The sequence below is a fragment of the Myotis yumanensis genome, unplaced genomic scaffold, assembly GCF_028538775.1.
Source record: "Myotis yumanensis isolate MYYU_CA2020_CCGP unplaced genomic scaffold, mMyoYum1.0.hap1 SCAF_6, whole genome shotgun sequence".
Classification (NCBI taxonomy): Eukaryota; Metazoa; Chordata; class Mammalia; order Chiroptera; family Vespertilionidae; genus Myotis; species Myotis yumanensis.
Window position 1 is genome coordinate 38,410,126 of NW_027223757.1, and position 18,592 is coordinate 38,428,717.

At 44.1% G+C, this 18,592-nt stretch overlaps 1 protein-coding gene across 2 annotated transcripts in view; it reads left to right on the forward strand.

The window, feature by feature from the left end:
- SCML4 (Scm polycomb group protein like 4) overlaps nucleotides 1-18,592 on the forward strand; it is a 103,094-nt gene that overhangs the window by 48,903 nt on the left and 35,599 nt on the right. For both annotated transcript variants that reach the window (XM_070417984.1, XM_070417983.1), the window contains exons 2-5: nucleotides 1,209-1,419; nucleotides 10,007-10,136; nucleotides 12,319-12,519; nucleotides 16,705-16,899. In XM_070417984.1, the coding sequence (XP_070274085.1) occupies nucleotides 1,264-1,419; nucleotides 10,007-10,136; nucleotides 12,319-12,519; nucleotides 16,705-16,899 (682 nt within the window). In that variant the 5' untranslated portion in view covers nucleotides 1,209-1,263. The remainder of the gene's footprint in view (nucleotides 1-1,208; nucleotides 1,420-10,006; nucleotides 10,137-12,318; nucleotides 12,520-16,704; nucleotides 16,900-18,592) is intronic.

Here is an 18,592-nt window from a genome sequence, read left to right on the forward strand (position 1 = left end):
CCACCTCAAGAGTATAAAAACTCAGTCTGGTTCCTGCATACTGCCCAGACAGGGCGTAGGGACTGCTTCTATCATCTTCCCCAACTCTGTCTGCAGCCTTTGAGCAAGAGCCTCTCATTTCCACTGTTAGGTACCACTGATTCTCAGAAATTGATTTTATTACCTGACATCATTCCTGAGTAAAAGTCAAAAGCTCTATCTCATTTGCCACATTCTAGGAACTCTGACCACGGAGCTCATGATATCGGTTGTGTTCTCTGGGTTGGGGATGAGCAACAAGCTCTTGCTGAAAGATTTGCCAACTGTAGTTGAGAAACTTATTGTTGGTATTTTTAATCCTAAAAATATTATAGTATGTGGTACTATTCACTTGGAAGAGTGGATTTTCACATGGTGAACAGTTAGCCAGAGTCCCGCCATCTTTGCCATTGGTAACATTTTAGCATGTTTCCTTTTACTTCTTCACCATATACATTTTTGTGTAATTGAGGTCATGTTTATGTGCAATTTATGTGATGCTTTTTCACTCAACACCATATTACTAAGGGTATTTTTAAAGTCTTTAAACTAGTTGATTGTTTCATTCTGTAGATAAATCAACTATTCCCCTATTGTTTGTTATTTGGGTTGTGTCCATTTTATTTTTGCAATTATAAATCAGGTTAAAATAAATATTTCTGTATGTAAATCTCTGCCCACAATTGAATTGAGGGATATAACTGACTTTTAACACAATTAATTTTCACTGTTAAATTTCATTTATGGGGAAAAAAGGTTGTAACAATTCACAACCCAACCAAAGGGATAGGAATGAATATGAGAGAATGATTATGTCTATTTAATACTATTATTATATCAGTGCAAAGTTGAACTTACTGGGGAAAGTGAGACACGGATAGATAAACTTGTCTTTTTGCTGGTAATGCTATCAATTGTGTTTGGTGTTGGGAATCTGTTGTCCTCTCCACCTAGCCAGTACCTTTCCTACTTCACTAGAGACCCATGGAAATGTGCTATCCTTGAAATTAGACCAGGAGCTCAACAGCACCATGAAAGCTCCTCGTGGTGCCTGGCTCTCTCCTGTATTTGGTCTTCCCCTCCAATAAGGGGTGGTATGGCCAAAATCACCAAACCGGATCCATGTTTGCCTTGCAAACCAAACAAACACTTCTGTTTCTGTTTTGCTTTGTGTCTGGACGGATTCTTAGCGCCTCTTCTGCCTGTGAGTGATTTGTCACTTCTGCAAGACTGGCACCAGCAGAAATGCAGTCTCAGAGGACCCCTGGGAGAAAGCGAGGCCGACCCCCACTTCACTCAACGCCTGTGAAGATGGCAGTTCATAACCTTTATGCTGCGTCAGCTGGCTCTTTACCGGCAGTGAAGATCCCAAAGAAAAGAGGACGGAAACCTGGGTACAAGGTATGGCTCCATCACCCTCTTTCTCCAAAGTGCTATCGGGCTGGGGCACGGGTGCGTGGGCAGAGCTCTGCTGGGAAATGTGAGGAAAGGTGGGGAGCTGGGTAAAGGCAGGATCAATGCCTTTCTGTCAATGGAGCTGTAAGGGACGTGGCCCCGTGGTTACACGATGCATGCTGTTGCTGTCATGTGCATTTTCACAAGTGGACAAAGCAAATTACACCAGATGGGGGAAGCTGTAAGGCGAGACCACTTTAGGGTCAGAGCTAAAGACACATTATTCAATCTCACATCTAAATTAAAGTTTCGGACACCGAGCTTTCCCCTGATTGCCTTTTGGGGCGGCTCTGGAAACCACTTCCCAGAACTCATTCGTCATTTATTTTAGTAGAAGCAGATGATGTCCCCGAGTCACTTACACTAATCATGAGAGCACGCTAGTGTCAAAGGACACAGACGAGTTTTCCCCACTAGAGCCTCAGTCAAGGGACTCATCCTGAAAATGCTGGGTGTGAACTCATGGTTTCCTGCTTGTAAAAGGTATTGACGTCATTTGGCTCCAAGGAGGCGTCTCAGGCAAAGTTAAAATCCTGTGACCCTTTTACAAATTAAGATTTGGAGAGGCTGGGGGTGGAGGGTAAATTCTCCATTGTAACTGCAGTCACATAAAGCAACCCAGACCCGCGGGTGAGCTGCTCCTCTAAGATATGTTTGCAGACGCTACTGGAGAGGAAAGATGAGCTTGTGCCCCATAAGCCTTTGGGCATCAGAAAATGAGCTGCAGAAGTTTCTCTTCGTTCACTTGTCTTGAAATAAAGAGCTTAAGTTTCCATCTTGAGATCTGAATGCTCAAACCAAAATGCAAATTGGCAATTAACTCCCATAGATTTGGGGAAATGTATGGAAATTATTTCAGGTCAGCAGAAAGACGAAGCTTCCGAAGAGCTGGTTATGAATTCAGCCTTTATCCCTTTGGTTCTCTGCAGTTCTTCCAATTGCTGGAAACGAAAAACGGTAGGTGGGGGGAAGTGACTCGAAGTTATTTGGGGGTCGTTGGTTTTAGTAAAAGTTTTTAGGTAAAGTCTTTTGTCACTGGTTATTTTTTAAATATATTTTTATTGATATCAGAAAGGAAGGGAGAGGGAGAGGGAGAGATAGAAACATCAAGGATGAGAGAGAATCATTGATTGGCTGCCTCCTGCGTGCTTCCAACTGGGGATCAAGCCCACAAATCGGGCATGTGCCCTTGACCAGAATTGAACCCAGGACCCTTCAGTCCACAGGCCGATGCTCTATCCACTGAGCCAAACCAGCCAGGCCTGTCACTGGTTATTTTTCTAATGAAGGGAGCCCCCTTTTCCTCATCGTCACCACACCTTCAGAACTGTGTCTCTGAAGCTGGCCCGGGGCAGGTCTCCTGCTCAGCTACCTGCACAGTGGCCCACAACTGGGAATTGCATCTGGAAGGCTGGACCCGGCAGCCTTTCTGTTTATAGAGCTAGGGAGCAAATCCAGGAGCCAAAGAAGAAACACATTGAAAACTTTTCTCTTCTGTTTGGCCTTTCTCCTACTCCCCTGGGAGCTGTGACCCAAGAATGAAAATTACTGACAGACACAGCATTTCTGGAGCCAGGAAAAATGGAAATTCACTCCATGGAATGAACCCGACTTTGCAATTTTCCTGTCTCCTAAAAAGGGCAGTTTTCAATGCTCCTAACACTCAGGGACACCTCAGGGCAGGAAGAAAGCTTTGGGGAGCTAAGTAGGCGCTGCGGGCCCTGCACTAAGTGGGCAGCTCTCATGCCCATGCCTCACAGGGTTTTGCTTTGGGGACAACGGGCCACAGCTCTTCCTTGAGTCCACCTCCCATACACTTGGGGAAACGGGTGGGAATTATTTCAGGCCAGCATCTCCCAGACAGCTTCCCAAGCGTCAGAGAAGAATGGCTTCAAACCAGGTGCCCGTCTGCATGAAGTTCCAACCCACTCATGACCTGGGAAAAATAAGAACCATATGAAAGGCTCATAAAGCCAAAATGATTCCACTTAAAGGATTATCCTTTACTCTGACATATCTGCTTCCTACTAGTTTGGTGTTAAAGTTTATTTTATTTTATTAAGTGTTGTATGTTGTCAGGATTTGCTCATTTTAAAAAGGTCCTATTTGGAGAAATAAAGTTGACAAACTATTGTCTCTCCAGTTTTATGTTGACAGTTTCTTAGACCCTGAAGCCCCCTTTACTATTAACAAAAAGGTTTTAATTGTGGAGACGCTAGCAAGGAAACAATACGGTTTCATTACATTTACCAAATAACCACTAATTTGGCAATTTTAACAATCTGGGACAACAGTTGGGGAGCCAGAAGTTGTTAAAAAATGCTGAGCAAGCAAAATAAGATATTACTTGGTCTACTCTTAAAGTTCTCGTATTTTATTACTAAGAAAATGCTTTCAAGCCCTGCCTGAGTTTTGTTTACTTTATTGTAGACACATTTCTTACAAGCTCGATTATAGCAGTTTATTAATAGCCTTAGATTTGAAGGGGATGATGTTTGGGGGGAGAAGACTACACACACAGCTGGACTCCGAGGGGATAATAATAATTATCATCATAATTCTATGATAATGTGTTAATAATATAGAACAATAAAGTATGCAATAATATTACCATTATAAAATAATAAATAACATAATTTTGTCATACCAGTAATAACATTATGGCATATTTATACTACCAATATTATCATAATAAGAAGTGTTTGAGCCTTCGGCAGGGCAGACTCGGCAGACTCGCCCCTGGGAGGTTCTGAGAACAGCTGGCGGTGCTGACTGTATCACAGGTCTGTGCTGCTTGCTGTCTGTCACTTCGTGCCTGGTGCTACCCCAAGCTGCTCTGTCAGTCATGTGCTCCTGCACATGTGGAAACTCTCTCTGGTCCAAGTAGGGAGCAAGCTTCTCCTTTAAGACCAATCATACAGGTGGTGACATTTAACCCCTTCTCTGAGTCTTGAGAATAACATGAGTGAATTATGGGCAGGAAAGGGAAAGTTCAACTGGCTGTCAGTGCTCCAGAGTTCATAGGTCGTGGCTCCTCCCAGGGCCCATCTGGCCACCTCTCTCTTCGCCCTGGCTGACAGCCACGTTGCTGGGACAAGCTCACTGCTGTGAGAGGATCATTATGGCTTTACTGTCCCCTTCTCATCCAAGTCAAAGGAAGCAAACACCTCTTAACATTAATTTTCTCTGGAGAGCTGTAACCTGACTACCATGCAAAAAGTTATTTTACATCTCATTTGCAGCATCTGCTATTGATTTAGGTCCTTTGTTCAGAGACTCCCCAAGGTCAACAGGTAGACTCCATGACTAAAAAAAACATCGAAGTCTTTTTTAGGAGATAAAGAGAGGGGGTCTGCACCAAGGGGAAGCCCTAGCTCCCATTCTGTAGACCCAGATGACTCCATGTCTCCACGTAGCGGGGTTTTCCATTTCTGTGTCTTTATGATTGGAATTCTGATTTAAGCAGAAAAAAAGTACTGAACTTTTAAAATAGCCATTTGTCTCCAATACATAATAATAATAATGAATACTAATAGCAATGATATGTAACATTTGTTGAACACTTCTATGTTTGTGGTTCTAGCCAAAGCACTTTATGTGTATTTTCTTATTTGATCCTTGATGGTTTTATAGTAAGGGGAGTTAGAAAAACTGCAGGAATTAGGCATGAATCAACCAATCCCCAGAGCCTGAGGCCAATTACTGTCAGGCTAGCAGCCCTCTACCTTTTCACTATCTCTTTGTATTATTATTCAGATTAGTAATTATGCTTTCTGATTAAAAATAAGTAAATTATGTTCTGTCTGCTCTGTTTAATGAGTTAGAAAAGTGTAACATGTTCTAGAAAGAATTTCATTCCTGAAATATTAAAAAAAATGGTTAAAATGTTCTTAAGTGTTGGCAGTTATATTATTCAGGATACAAAGTCAGCTGCTGTAACGGTGGCTTAAAGACAATAGAAGCTAATAATTTCTCATGTTAAAGTCTGGGAAGGCCATCTGGTACTGATACAATGGCTTGATGGTATTGGGGACCCAGGCTCCTTCTATATTGTTGCTCTGCCATCTTAACAAAAGTCCCTGCTTCATGCTCTTAAATGGCTCCTCAGTTCCTACTATCCCACTCATTCAAAACAAAGCTAGTGGAAGCATGTCTTTCCCCTTTAAGGGCCCAGCCCTCAAAGTTGCACACAACCCTATACTTGCATCTAGCTGGCCAGACTTAGTTACTTAGCCTTATTCCATTATTAAAGGAATAGGGAGCATGGATATTTGCGAATAATCAGCAGCCTTGGCTAACTAAGTACTTAAAGGACAGTCTTCTGTTTACTGAAAATTTTACTTTTAAAGAAAGTAATTTTTTAATGACTGTGGGTAAACTCAACATTTTGTTTTGTTTCCCTTTTCTTATTGTCATCTCCCCTTCCACCCCAAAGTATATACTCTTGGCACTGAGTAATAACAAGTCAAATTCACAAAAATATCAATTAGGAGAATGTTCAAATTTAAGAAGACAGGGTTTTGTTTGTTTCAATACTTCTTTGAAGCGTCTTTCTAAAATGTGTTTTCATTAGAAATGTTGAATTGGCTTCAATGCTTCTTTGATTATACAGATCTTATGTGCTTTAAAATCATATATATGAGCACTAAATGCAGCTTAATAGTAGGCCAGGGAAGAATTGATATTTAATAACTTCCTATGCCTATTTTTAAGGCCCCCCCCCTCTTGCTGATAGTTGGTATGGAGTGCCACCTGTGGTTCATGGTGGAAAATGATTACACAGGCACAAGGCAGGGGCCATTCCCTCTGGCTGGACAGTGTGCAGCACCGACGGCAGATACTCTCTCCTTGGACTTCTGTAGCCCCCCCAGTCCCCACCCCAGGGCTGGAGCGGGGGTCAGTATTGGGCTCAGCCATATGTCAGGGGCAGTGGTATGCTGGCAGATGTTTTTAGCATTGTGAGTGTAGTTCCCGGGTGAATGTTAGCTGATATTTTCACAGATGTTAAGGAGTAAGACAAACGTAAACAGTGAAGTTGTATGTTGAAACTTCTTTCATCTGTCAAGGATGTGAGTTCTTTGCTGAATTGGATAATATAGTTTTGAACTCACAAAATATTTCAATATCTTGTCCTATTTACAGTGTAACAGCTACAGACAAGACACACTTTTAAGTTTAACCTGGATTTTTAACATTTTCTTAAATCTATAAATCAGTAAAATAATAATTCCAGTCCTAATTTGTAGCATTTACCAGTTTGCAAGGTCTAAATATTCCCAATATGGCCAATTTCAAGTCGCCAGTGTGATGTCTCTGAACATGGTTTTGGGAAAAGATGTGCAGCCACCCACCCTTGCATCTGTATTTCCATGCAGATGCAAATGTAGAATAATTGGAAAATGATGAGTTTTGAGTATCTATTATCTTTGTCTTTAATATACTTTAATTAATACTCTAAGTACATATATTCAGTCATTTTAAATAATGGCTGTATTTAACATTCAACTTGCAAGATGACTGAAAATCTAACAATCATCTCTGTGGACCCATATAAGCTGGCTCCAGCCCCCCCTGCTCGGAGTTCTGCTGTGCATGATGCCTGTAGCTGGATGTCCCCTGACCCCTCTTCATCTGCAGGCTGGCTGCTTTGACCCATGCCTGCTGATACACAGAACTTGGCCCCTCACCAGTTTCTGTAAGAAACCCAGTCACACCAAGCAATTTCTTGAAATATGTTGTCTCTACTGAAGATTGTTGGGGTCACAGGACAGAGTGGACAGGATACCACCAAATAATTCTCAGACAGATCTGGTGTTTTGAATTCCGCTTTATCCAGTGATGGAGTCTTTTTTCTCCTTTTTCTTCCATCTTTCTCTGCGTACCCATTGAGTACTGACTTCATTGTCTCCTCATTTGGCTTCCCTCTGTCAGGAGGAAATGCAACCATTCCTCCCAGCCCACCTCAGGTAGAGCAGCAGCACCCTGTCCTCCCTCCCTCGCCCTTCACCCCTGCTGTACCTCAGCAGTTTCAGTGCCATTCAGGGCCCAGAGGAGAATCTGAACCCAATGCAGTGTTGGTGGGGGAAAGCTCCAGCTTTCACACCCTCTACTCACCCCATGTGCACCTCTGAAAGGCATAAGGACACCGGGCCATTCCCTTCCCACATCCAAGCATCCCCTTCTGTCTTCACTGCGATGCAAGCAGTATATTGTATTGGGATAATATGTTTTCCTAGGGAAGTTTTAGTGCAAGTGCTTCTCAACTAGGATCTTAGATTTGACTGACATGTTGCCCAAGCAGGTCTCAAGGCCAAAGGATACTGGCTCCTCCTTCCTTTGGTGTTTAACCTCTCCCCCAAATGCAGAGAGGAAAAGGTATGAGTCGGCCCCAAAGCAAGCTGACTCCTAGGAATGGAATTAAGTTCTTGGCTACAAACTTCTTGTTATTGGAGCTGATTTGCATTTTCAACAGGTAGGTTTTTAGACCAAAATCTGAGGTTAGACACTGTGAGGTATTCAATTTCCCCGAACTCTGCTCCCTACAGCACTTCCTCAGAACCCTGCCCAGGGGATAGGGGGTATGAAGAAAGAGTAAGCCTAAAGGAGGAATCCCCAAGGAAAACCATAGGCAGGGACATGGACAACGCTGTCCTTGTCAAATAAGCATGGGGAGGGGAAAGAAGGGAGGGAGAACATGATTTAAAAAAATCTGGAATATTAGTTTGCTAGGGCTGCTGTAACAATAAAAGAACAAATTGGGTTGCTCTAGTGGCTCAGATCATAGAAATTTATTGTTTCACAGCTCCGGAGGTTGAAAATCTGAGACCCAGGCATTGGCTGGGTTGGTTCTTTCTGAAGCCTATGAGGGAGAATCGTCCCCAGCCTTTCTCTGAGCTTCTGGTGGCCGCAGGTGTTCCTTGGCTCCACAGATGGTGTTCTCCCTGTGTCTTCCCATCGTCTTTCCTCCGTATGTGTCTGTCTCAGAGTCCATATTTCCCTTTTAATAAGAATAAGTCATATTGGTTAGGGCCCACTTTAATGACCTCAGCTTAACTTGATCATATTGTAGCCACTCCCTTTCCAAATCAGATCACACTCACAGGTACTGGTGTTAGGACCTCAGCATCTTTCGGGGGACACATTTCAACCCACAGCATCCAGTATAATAAACAGTCTTTGTCTTTTAACTAGGCGTTTAGTCCATTTATGTTTAAAGGAATTACTGGTAAGTTTGGGTATAACTCTATATCTTATTTTGTGTTTGTCCCACTCATTCTATGTTTCTTTTACCTGTCTTTTCTGTCTTCTTTCATATTTTTTTAAGTTCAATTTTCCCCTACTCATTGAAAGTTAAGCACTCTGTTTTCTATTGCATTATTGGTTGCTTTAGAAAGTGCAGCATGCTTACTTACTACGGTTTTATAAAGTTAACTTTTCTCTTACTTCTTCCTAGATAATACAAAGACTTTAGGGCATTTTCACCGCATTTATGTTCCCACTTATGTATTATTGTTGTTACACATTTTAATTCTCTTTTGCTTTTATAATCCCTCAAGACATAATTATTTTTATATAGTCATTGTCATTTAGATTCACTGTGTATTTACCATTTAAATTTTTAAAATTCTTTTTTTGCTTATCAGACCTTCTACCTTGGATCACTTTCCATTTGCCTGAAGTGCATCTTTTAGAAGTCCCTTTAATATAGGTCTTCTAGGGATGAATTCTCTAGCTTTGTTATCTGGTAGTATCTCTATTTTATTTTCATTTTTGGAAAAAAATATTTTTTCTGGGTGTAGAATTCTAGGTTGTCGGTTATTTCTTGCAGCACATTGAAGATATTCCATTTGTTACAACTTTTTATATTTGCCATGTCTTTTCACCTCTCCTCCATAGTTTTTATGTATTTGTCTTTATGCTGCTTTTTGGATAATTTCTCTGACATATCTTCCAGCTGACCAATTCTCTCCTCAGCTATGTTTCATATGCATTAAATCTGTCCATTTAGCTTTTAATTTTAGTTATTGTATTTTTCATTTATAGAAGTTAAATTTGGTTCTTTTTCAAATTTGCAATGCTATTTTTTTTTACAGTTTTCTGTTCTCCAGAGATATTTTCAAGTTTGTCCTTTATATCTTTATACATCGTATCACAGTTGTTTTTATTATATAAGTCGAGATAATTGAACATTTTAATCTACTTGTGAGTTTTTTGCTATGTGTTTTTATTGCTTATTCTTATTTTGGTTTCTTGCTTCCTTGTGTGTTTGGATATTTTGGATTGTGCTATTTATTGATTTTTTTGGGGGGAGGTGAGACCTTTCTCCAGAGATGATTTATATTTACTTTTCCAGGTGGGGGGGGCGGGGGCAGAGGGGCGAGGAGCACTGTCAGATTGAGTGATTTTTAAACTAAATTCACAGTCTGAAGTTTTCTTGATTACCCAAGTTGTGTAACTGCCACCCAGGAAATATTCTGGTAGGGTGTAGAGAGCATTCCAGATTTCCATTGACCAAATGGGCTCTCTCTTGCAGCTCAAGTCTCCGGTTCTCCTGACTCCGTTGGCCCTCTCACCTCCGCGGAGTACGCCAGAGCCCGACCTCAGCTCCATCCCTCAGGACGCAGCCACCATCCCCAGCCTGGGAGTCCCTCAGGCGCTCACAGGTAGGTCAGAAGAATGAACTCCAAGGCTGTGATGGCCTGTCCGTCATTTAACAGTTACTTTATGAATTAGAGAGCTGTCACGGACATAGCTCAAATAAAGGGTTTAGTCTGTTAGCTAGACAGCAGATAGCATGACCAGAATCTCTGAGAACATGAGTTTAACTGTCTCATAGTTTGGATTATTTGCAACTTGGTTTTCAATGTATCTTGGGTTCAGCTGGTTGCCTTGGGGTAGGACTGGAAAGAGTAGTTGGTGGCCTAGATTTTTCTTTCCAGAGCCAGGTTTACTTTGCACCAATAGTGAGCCTGCGCACCTTGAAGAGTTTCCACCCCTATTTGCACTTCCAGATCTCCCAAGGATCCTAATCTTTAATTCCACCTGGCTTCCTCCAATTCAGTCAGGGTAGCACTCAGCCCAGTGTCTCTCATGGGACATTCAGCAACCAACAGTTCCATGGTAAGAATAACAGCAATCAGATTTTGTCAAACACACACACACACACACACACACACACACATGGTCCCTCCTCATCACAACCCCACTGCACTGCCCTCTCCCTTTCCACCTAAATTCCTTCGTTCTCCTCCCATTTATGGCCAACAAGGCCCTGTAAGTTCCCTCCCTCTGTGACCCAGCCCACGGCTCTCCAGTCCCTGGGGCCCACCACAGGATCTCAGCACAGTTTCTTCTCTCCAACTGGAATGATCTTCCCTCTGGCCGTCCTATGTCTCCCTTGTCTCTCAGCTCAGGCACACCTGCCTCCTTCATGGGCTTCTTGCCAGGGTCCTCAGGGAGTCTCAGGCTGGGACAGTGGTGGTGGCCAGGGTCTATGCTTCATCTGTAGACGTCCAGGGCCCTTCATGAGCCTGTGTGCTGAAGGCTTCTCTCAGGGCTCTCCTAGCACCAGTGTTTCTCACTGTCCCAGTCCCACATCAGTCCCTGTGACTCTCTGAGAAGGTCTGCCTCCCCACTGAGCCCTGTGAAACCAGGGACCTCATTGGTTTGGTTCACCATTTTCTCTGTAAGGCCTAGCATGGTGTCTGGCATGAAGGTTCTTATTAATTATATTTACTTAATCGCCTGGGATGAGTAGAAGAGAAGGCAGCCTGGTAGATTGAAAAGGGCATAGGCTTTGACCTCAGAAAGGCTTGGGTCCAAATCCCTGTTGCTCCACTAATTACAAACACTAATCCCTCTAACCACGTGAAGCCTCAGTTTGTTCAGTAGTAAAGGAGGAATAACACCTAATTCCCAGCTTGTCTTAAAAATGAAACAAGATAAAATATATAAAGTGCCTGGAAGATAATAAGCTGGCAATGAAAACTAATTTTCTTCACAATTGTTATTACCGTTCAGTAACCCTGTTAGTATCCTCTTAAAGTCCCTCTTCCACTCTCCTTTGCATTAGTGTCCCCCAGGGCGAGGTGCTCATGCTCTGGGGTAGGGCTGGGGGAGGGGAAGGGAAGGGGGAGGAGTCAAAAGAGGAGAGTCGATGTACAGAAGAAAATATGATACCTATTATTAATATATATTTTTATCTCATCCTTTAAAAATTTTATTTTTCTTGGTTATGTTTTAAAATGTAAACAATACATTAATACAGACAAGACTGTATATGCCCTATAAATAAATAGATAGATTTTGGGGCATGTGCTCAAACTATTTTTACTTTAGATCTGTGGAAAACCATTGATTGTGCTCACCCAAATAGTGGCTGAGTTATTATTTTCCCTGAAATTGTAAATAGCACTCTTTTCAGCAGTTGAGTACATAGTTTTTGGAGCAATCAACATTATATTGATGTTTTTACTCATCAAAAGTGGCAGACAGTATGTGTAGCTTGACAGCTCCCTTGGAGAAGAAGGGAAGATTCTGTCTGGGTACATGCCCAGCACGAAAATGCATTTATACACGCTGTCCACATGGGCCTCCGTATCTGTCAGATCTGAGTACATCACAGGGGACCCACCTGTCCATCTGTCCCCAACCAGGAGGCCCTCTTGGGAACAAGCCTTGGCAGTTGGGGCAATTGGCTTCTTCGTCTTTTTTACTTACTAAGTAGGAAGAATCACTCCCACTTTTGCCCCTTTTCAGCTTTCCAAGGCCAGGGCCAAGGGGCACACGGGAGCAGCTCCCTGGCTGGTGTGCACTTGCTGAGGGCTTGTGGGTCTGTTTCCACAGTCTGCCTCTACATCAACAAGCAGGCCAACGCCGGGCCCTACCTGGAGAGGAGGAAGGTGCAGCAGCTCCCCGAGCACTTCGGGCCCGAGAGGCCGTCGGCGGTCCTGCAGCAGGCCGTGCAAGCATGCATCGACTGTGCCCACCAGCAGAAGCTGGTCTTCTCCCTGGTCAAGCAGGGCTATGGTGGTGAGATGGTCTCGGGTAAGGCTCTGGGGCAGGTTTATGAGGAGGGCCATAGGTATCTCTGAAGATGAAAGCAGCCATGCTCTGCCTAGGCCCTAGGGCAGTGATGGCGAACCTATGACACGCGTGTCAGAGGTGACACGCGAACTCATTTTTTTGGTTGATTTTTCTTTGTTAAATGGCATTTAAATATATAAAATAAATATCAAAAATATACATCTTTGTTTTACTATGGTTGCAAATATCAAAAAATTTCTATATGTGACACGGCACCAGAGTTAAGTTAGGGTTTTTCAAAATGCTGACACGCCGAGCTCAAAAGGTTCGCCATCACTGCCCTAGGGGGACAGTGGTTGTGGCTAGGGTCTGGTCTCTATCTGTTGGGCTCCAGAGCCCTTCATGAGCCTGTGTGCTGAGGGCCTCCTTCAGAGATCAAGGAGAAGATGCTCCCACACTTGGACAAGAAGACTGGACATCTGAAACCTCACCCCTGACTCCTCTTTCTCCCACCCCCACCTCCAACCCTTCAGTAAGTCCTATTGCTCTAACTAAAGTACATCTGGAATCCAGACCCTTTCACCACCCACAGCAACCACTCTGGTTCTTTAAAAATATAAGCCAGATCATGCCCGTACTCTGCCCTACACCCTCAATGGCTCCCATTTCACTCTGAGAAAAAGCCCACGTCCTTACAAGGGTCTACAGGCCCTATGTGACCTGGTCCTGGCCACCTCTTGGATCTCCTGGTCACTTCTCCCAAGTCCCCCACCCTGCCCTGGCCACAGCTTCCTCCTTGCTGTTCTTCCCGTGTCCTCCAGCCATGCTCGTGCCCCAGGGTCTTTGCACCTCCTACTCTCTCTTTCTGGAATGTTCTTCCCCAGCTGTCCATGTGACTTGCTCCTGAACTTCCTTCAGGTTTTTACTCGAATGCCTCCTTACTAAAGAGCTCCTTCCTGACCAGCTTGTCTAAAATATCAGCCCCTGTCACTCTCTATTCTGCGTTCCTTTTTCATGGCACTGATCACCATGCAGGCCAACTCCATCTCCCAGGGCATGTTTTTTTAAACAGGAGCCTTCAAAGTCAATCCCTTCTCTCACTGTCATTGCCCATCTCCAGTTACAGCCCCAACCCAACAGCTTCCAGAGGGAGCAGAAGTTGTCACCACAAGTGAGAGGTGGAATCAGGAGCTCTGCCCCCTTCAGATGTCTTACTGGAGGCTGTCTGCACAGTGGTTGTCACCACCTGTCCTTAAGCTCTGGAGATGTCTTGACTCTAAGGGGATAGCTTGGTGTTTTCTCTGGCCCAACATCATGGGCACAGCCTCCATATCAGCAAGGAAAAGGAATAAGATTCCCAGCAACGGGTCCGTGCAGGTGACCCTGCTGGCTGGCTAAGAATGGGGGAAAGAAGACTCCAATGTGGCTCCATCCTGAAGAATCAAAGCAGCACGTTTTATTTATTTATTTATTTATTTATTTATTTATTTAATCTTTATTGTTGAAAGTATTACATATGTCCCCCCACCCCCATTTCTGGCCTGCCCCCACCCCCTGCCCTGGGCCTTCACCACCCTATTGTCTGTGTGCATAACTCCAGATCCCTAGGTCTTGGGCTGGGCAGGGTGTCCAACAGCCTCCCCAGCTCTGACTGTTTCAGCCCACCTTCTAGAGCTTCCTCTGAGCAGGAAGCTGGGCCTGACTTGCTGGTAGTGGATTAAAATAGAGCTTGGCTAGGTCCAAGCTCATGTGTCTGACCCAGGGTGACTTTTAAGAGACTTTAGCAGATGTGAGCAGAGATGTGTGCACCAAAAAAGGCCAGGAGGAGAGACCTGTTGTGAGGCCTTCCAAGAGCTTCTTGGCCGTTCTCCTCCTAGCTTCTGTCTGAGAGCCAGGTTCTGTCCGGGCTGCAATCTGAGATCAAAGGCCTTGTCCTTTTCCCTGCAAAATAGCGGGGCTCAACACACAGGTGCTAAGAGAAAGCCCCTCCTGTACTGTGTGCCCACCTTCTTGAGCAAATCCCACCTGGCTGATTCTTTATGGCTCCTTCCCCCAAACCTGGGAGAGCTGACCCTGTTTTCCCTGCTCTCTTGCTCAGTCTTTCTGTGGCCTCAGGGGCCTTGGTGCTGGGGAGGAGCTTCGGTACTGCCTGGCACCAACGTGAGTGTGGGCAGAGCCTCGCCAAGTTTCCCTTGGCTAAAGGATTCCCAGGAAGGCCAGAGCTGAGCACTTGGTCTTAGTGTCTTGGAGAATGCAGTAGCACTGAGGGGACTCCTCGTGCCACCACATTGAGGCCAAGAAGTGGCAAGGTGGTCTTTCATGTTACTGACAGTGCTTGGAAGCTCAGCAAGGCTAAGTGACAGCACTGAGGTGGTTTAGGGAAGGACTCAGGAGAAATAGCCAGACCCCCCCCCCCCCCCCCCCCCGCTCCCCCGCCCCGCCCAAACAAGAACTTGGTCCTTGGGGCACTGCTTTCCAAATATTCTCATGGCAGAATACATAAAGAATGGTGACACTGGTGCTGGCACAATGGGCCAAAGGAACCAAACTGCTGGGCCTCGGGGAGCAGTCCTGCTGTGCCTCACACCCACTCCTTGCACACCTGCTGGGATGCTCCGCCTTATGGCCCTCTCCCACAGGGCTAGACTTTTTGATCTCACAAATCCATGTCCTCCTCCAGGAGGTGGAATCTTCCCACTTATGTGATCTCCCAGGCTCCTCCAGGAAAGTGTGCACACTGATTTATGGGATAGACCTGAGGCCCCAGGTCCTCCCACTGTGTGTTCAGTTTTCAACACACCCAGTCTTCTATGGTATTGGAGGCAGGTAACAGTACCCACACTAGGAAGGAATTGCTAGGGCATCTGAATGGCCAAGATGACCCCTTGGTGAGCATCTTGGGAGCTCCTTGGCTGTCTCTCTTAATCAGGGTCACCTGGAGCATTAAAATGACAGGCAAGTCCACTTAGAGGCCACAGGAGCTGGAAAAACCAGGCCCTCTGCAGTGTCCTCATCTGTAACATGGGGCAACCTTTTCACTTTCCTCACAGGACAGTCAGGAGGCCTAAAGGAGGTCATGGATATGAAAGCTCTTGTCACACATAAAGAGCTACACAAAAGAAATGGATTATTTTGATTTCTAATTAAAATGGGTATTTTGTTTATTTTTAATTTTGAAATAAAAACTAGCTCTGATCTCCTCTTATATCTCCCAAAAGCTTAGCCTTGCTGAGTTTCCAATCACCATCAATGCCTAAATCTTGGTTTCTAAATATCAATCTTCAGTAAATGGAACCAGGGCTGCTGAAGAAACAGCTGATTTTAGGGCTGGGTCAGAGAAAGACAAGATGAACCTGGAACATATTGAAGTGACAGTAACTAAAGAGTTGCTAAAAAATGAGGGCATGTCATAGGGACACAGGATTCATCGTAAAAGCTTGAACAATTTGATCAACAAAGCAAATAACATAGTATTAGGTAACCACAGTACAAAATAAATACAACGAGTCTGTACTGGTAATAATAAATGATTGAATAAATAAATAAATAAATAAATAAATGGAGGAGAAGAGACTTTTTCCTTCTAGAAGGATTACAAATGCTACAGAGACTCTCCCCTTCCAGAAGATAGAGCTTAATCCCTCCCCTACCCTGGAGTGGGCAGGACCTTGTGACTTATTTGTAAGGCAATAAGAAATTGGGGAGTACAGTGGAGAAGTGTAGCAAACACTGTGGTGGCCAGGTGAAGGTTAAACCCCAGTGATGTCATGTGGATGTCATGTCCACCTAACCTGTTGCAATGAGGAAGGCACTTCACCTCTGTGGTCTTTCTCCCCAAAACTCATCACCCCAGTCAAATAATGAGGCAAAAATCAGACAAACCCAAATTGAGGGACATTTTACAAACTATCTGACCAGTACGCTTAAAAACTATCAAGGTCATGGAAAACAAGGAAAAGCTGAGAACTAGTCACAAACCAGAGGAGTCTAAGGAGACACCACAACTACCCCCAATGTGGTCTCCTGGATGACATCCTGGAACAGGAACAGGACACTCATGAAAAAACAAACAAAAATAAACAAACAGGTGGAATCCAAACATAGGCTAGCTAGAAACAAAACTGAGCCAACAAAACCCTCTGCCCCAGGCCTGAGGTATGTGGCTTTCTCCAGTGCCCGGCTCTGAGTTGCCGTCTGGTTTTCCAGTCTCGGCGTCCTTTGATGGGAAACAGCACCTGCGGAGCCTGCCGGTGGTGAACAGCATCGGGTATGTCCTCCGCTTCCTCGCCAAGCTGTGCCGAAGCCTCCTGTGCGACGACCTCTTCAGCCACCAGCCCTTCCCCAGGCGCTCCAGTGCCTCCGAGGAAGCCCAGGAGAACCAGGAAGGCAGGATGGAGACAGGTAGGCTTTGTCCATCTGTCTTCCCCTTGCCTGCAGATGGCCCCAGGGGTACCTGCCCTCCCGGGCCAGATGAGGCTGCTGCTGAGGGAGCTGCCACAACGCCTCGGAGCTCTCCTGCTGGAGGCCTATGGGCTGCTTCTCTGGAAGCCCTGGGAGCAATCAGGGCCAGTCAGGACCAAGGATACCTAGATGGTCCGCATCCTGGCTGCAGTGGGAAGAGGTCACTCCATTATAGCTTCTAGGCCTATTGGAATTTAAGAGACCACATTGTATATAAAGAGTGATTTTCTTCACACTCCTCTAATTAAGACTCCTGGGCATTTATTCATCATTGTTGAGGAGTTGAAAAACCAAGAAACTAAGGAAATAAGAAATTCTGGAAAAATTAGGGCTAAGAATCAATTACATTGGTCCTGCCTGGGGACCTCAGATGCCTACCAATGTCAATAAAAGGTGTGCCCCAGTGTCTATCATTGCAAGAATTTGACCAGACCATACACCAAATATGTCTTCCAGTGAGAGTTAGTGTTTCTTTTTCATCACAGAATGGAAAGTGACCCAGGGGCTGAATGCCTTTGGCACCACCAGCCCCAGAATAGCTCAGCATGGGAAAGTGGCCATTCCCAGTGGGAAGGGCATAAGGCCACATGGGCAAACTTGCCATAATGTGTCTGTGACTATTCTTATAACTGGCAATTTGTATTTTTTTAATCCCTCCATCATTTTCACTCATTCCCAAATCCTCCTCTCATATGGGATCATTAATTTGTTCTCTGTATCTATGAATTTGTATCTGTTTTGTCTGTTCATTTATTTTGTTTTTTAGGTCCCACATATAAGTGAAATCATATGGCATTTGCCTTTCTCTGTCCGACTTACTTTACTTAGCATAATATCCTATAGGTTTGTCCATGTGGTTGCAAATGGGAAGATTTCATTTCTTTTTTATGGCTGAGTAATATTCCATTGTATCAGTATATATGTACCACATCTTCATTCATCTATTGATGTACATTTAGGTTGTTTTCATATCTTGGCTACTGTAAATCATGCTGCTATGAACATAGGGGTGCATGTATCTTTTCAAATCAGTGTTTTAGATGTGTTCAGATATATACCCAGAAGTGGATAGCTGGGTCATATGGTAGTTCTACTTTCAATTTTTGGAGAAACATGCATACTGTTTTTCCAGATTTGGTGGCTGCTCCAATCTGCATTCCCACCAGCAGTGCACTAGGGTTCCCTTTTCTCCACATCCTTGCCAGCACTTGTTGTTTGTTGATTTAGCCATTCTGACAAGTGGGAGGTAATATCTTATTGTGGTTTTAATTCACATCTCTCTGATGATTAGTGATGTTGAGCATCTTTTCATATGTATGTTGGCCAGCTGTATGTTCAGTTTGGAGAAATGTCTATGAAGGTCATTTGCCCATTTTTAATTGGATTACTGGGGAGGGGGGATGAAAGAGGGGCTTAAGTTGTATGAGTTCCTTATATATTTTGGGTATTTACCCCTTATTGGATTTATCATTGGCAAATATATTCTCCCATTCAGGACATTGTGTTTTCATTTTGTTGATGGTTTCCTTTGATGTGCAAAAACTTTTAGTTTCGTGTAATCTCATTTGTTTATTTTTTCTCTTTTGTTTCCCTTGCCCAAGGAGACACAACAAAAAATATTGCTAAGAGTGAT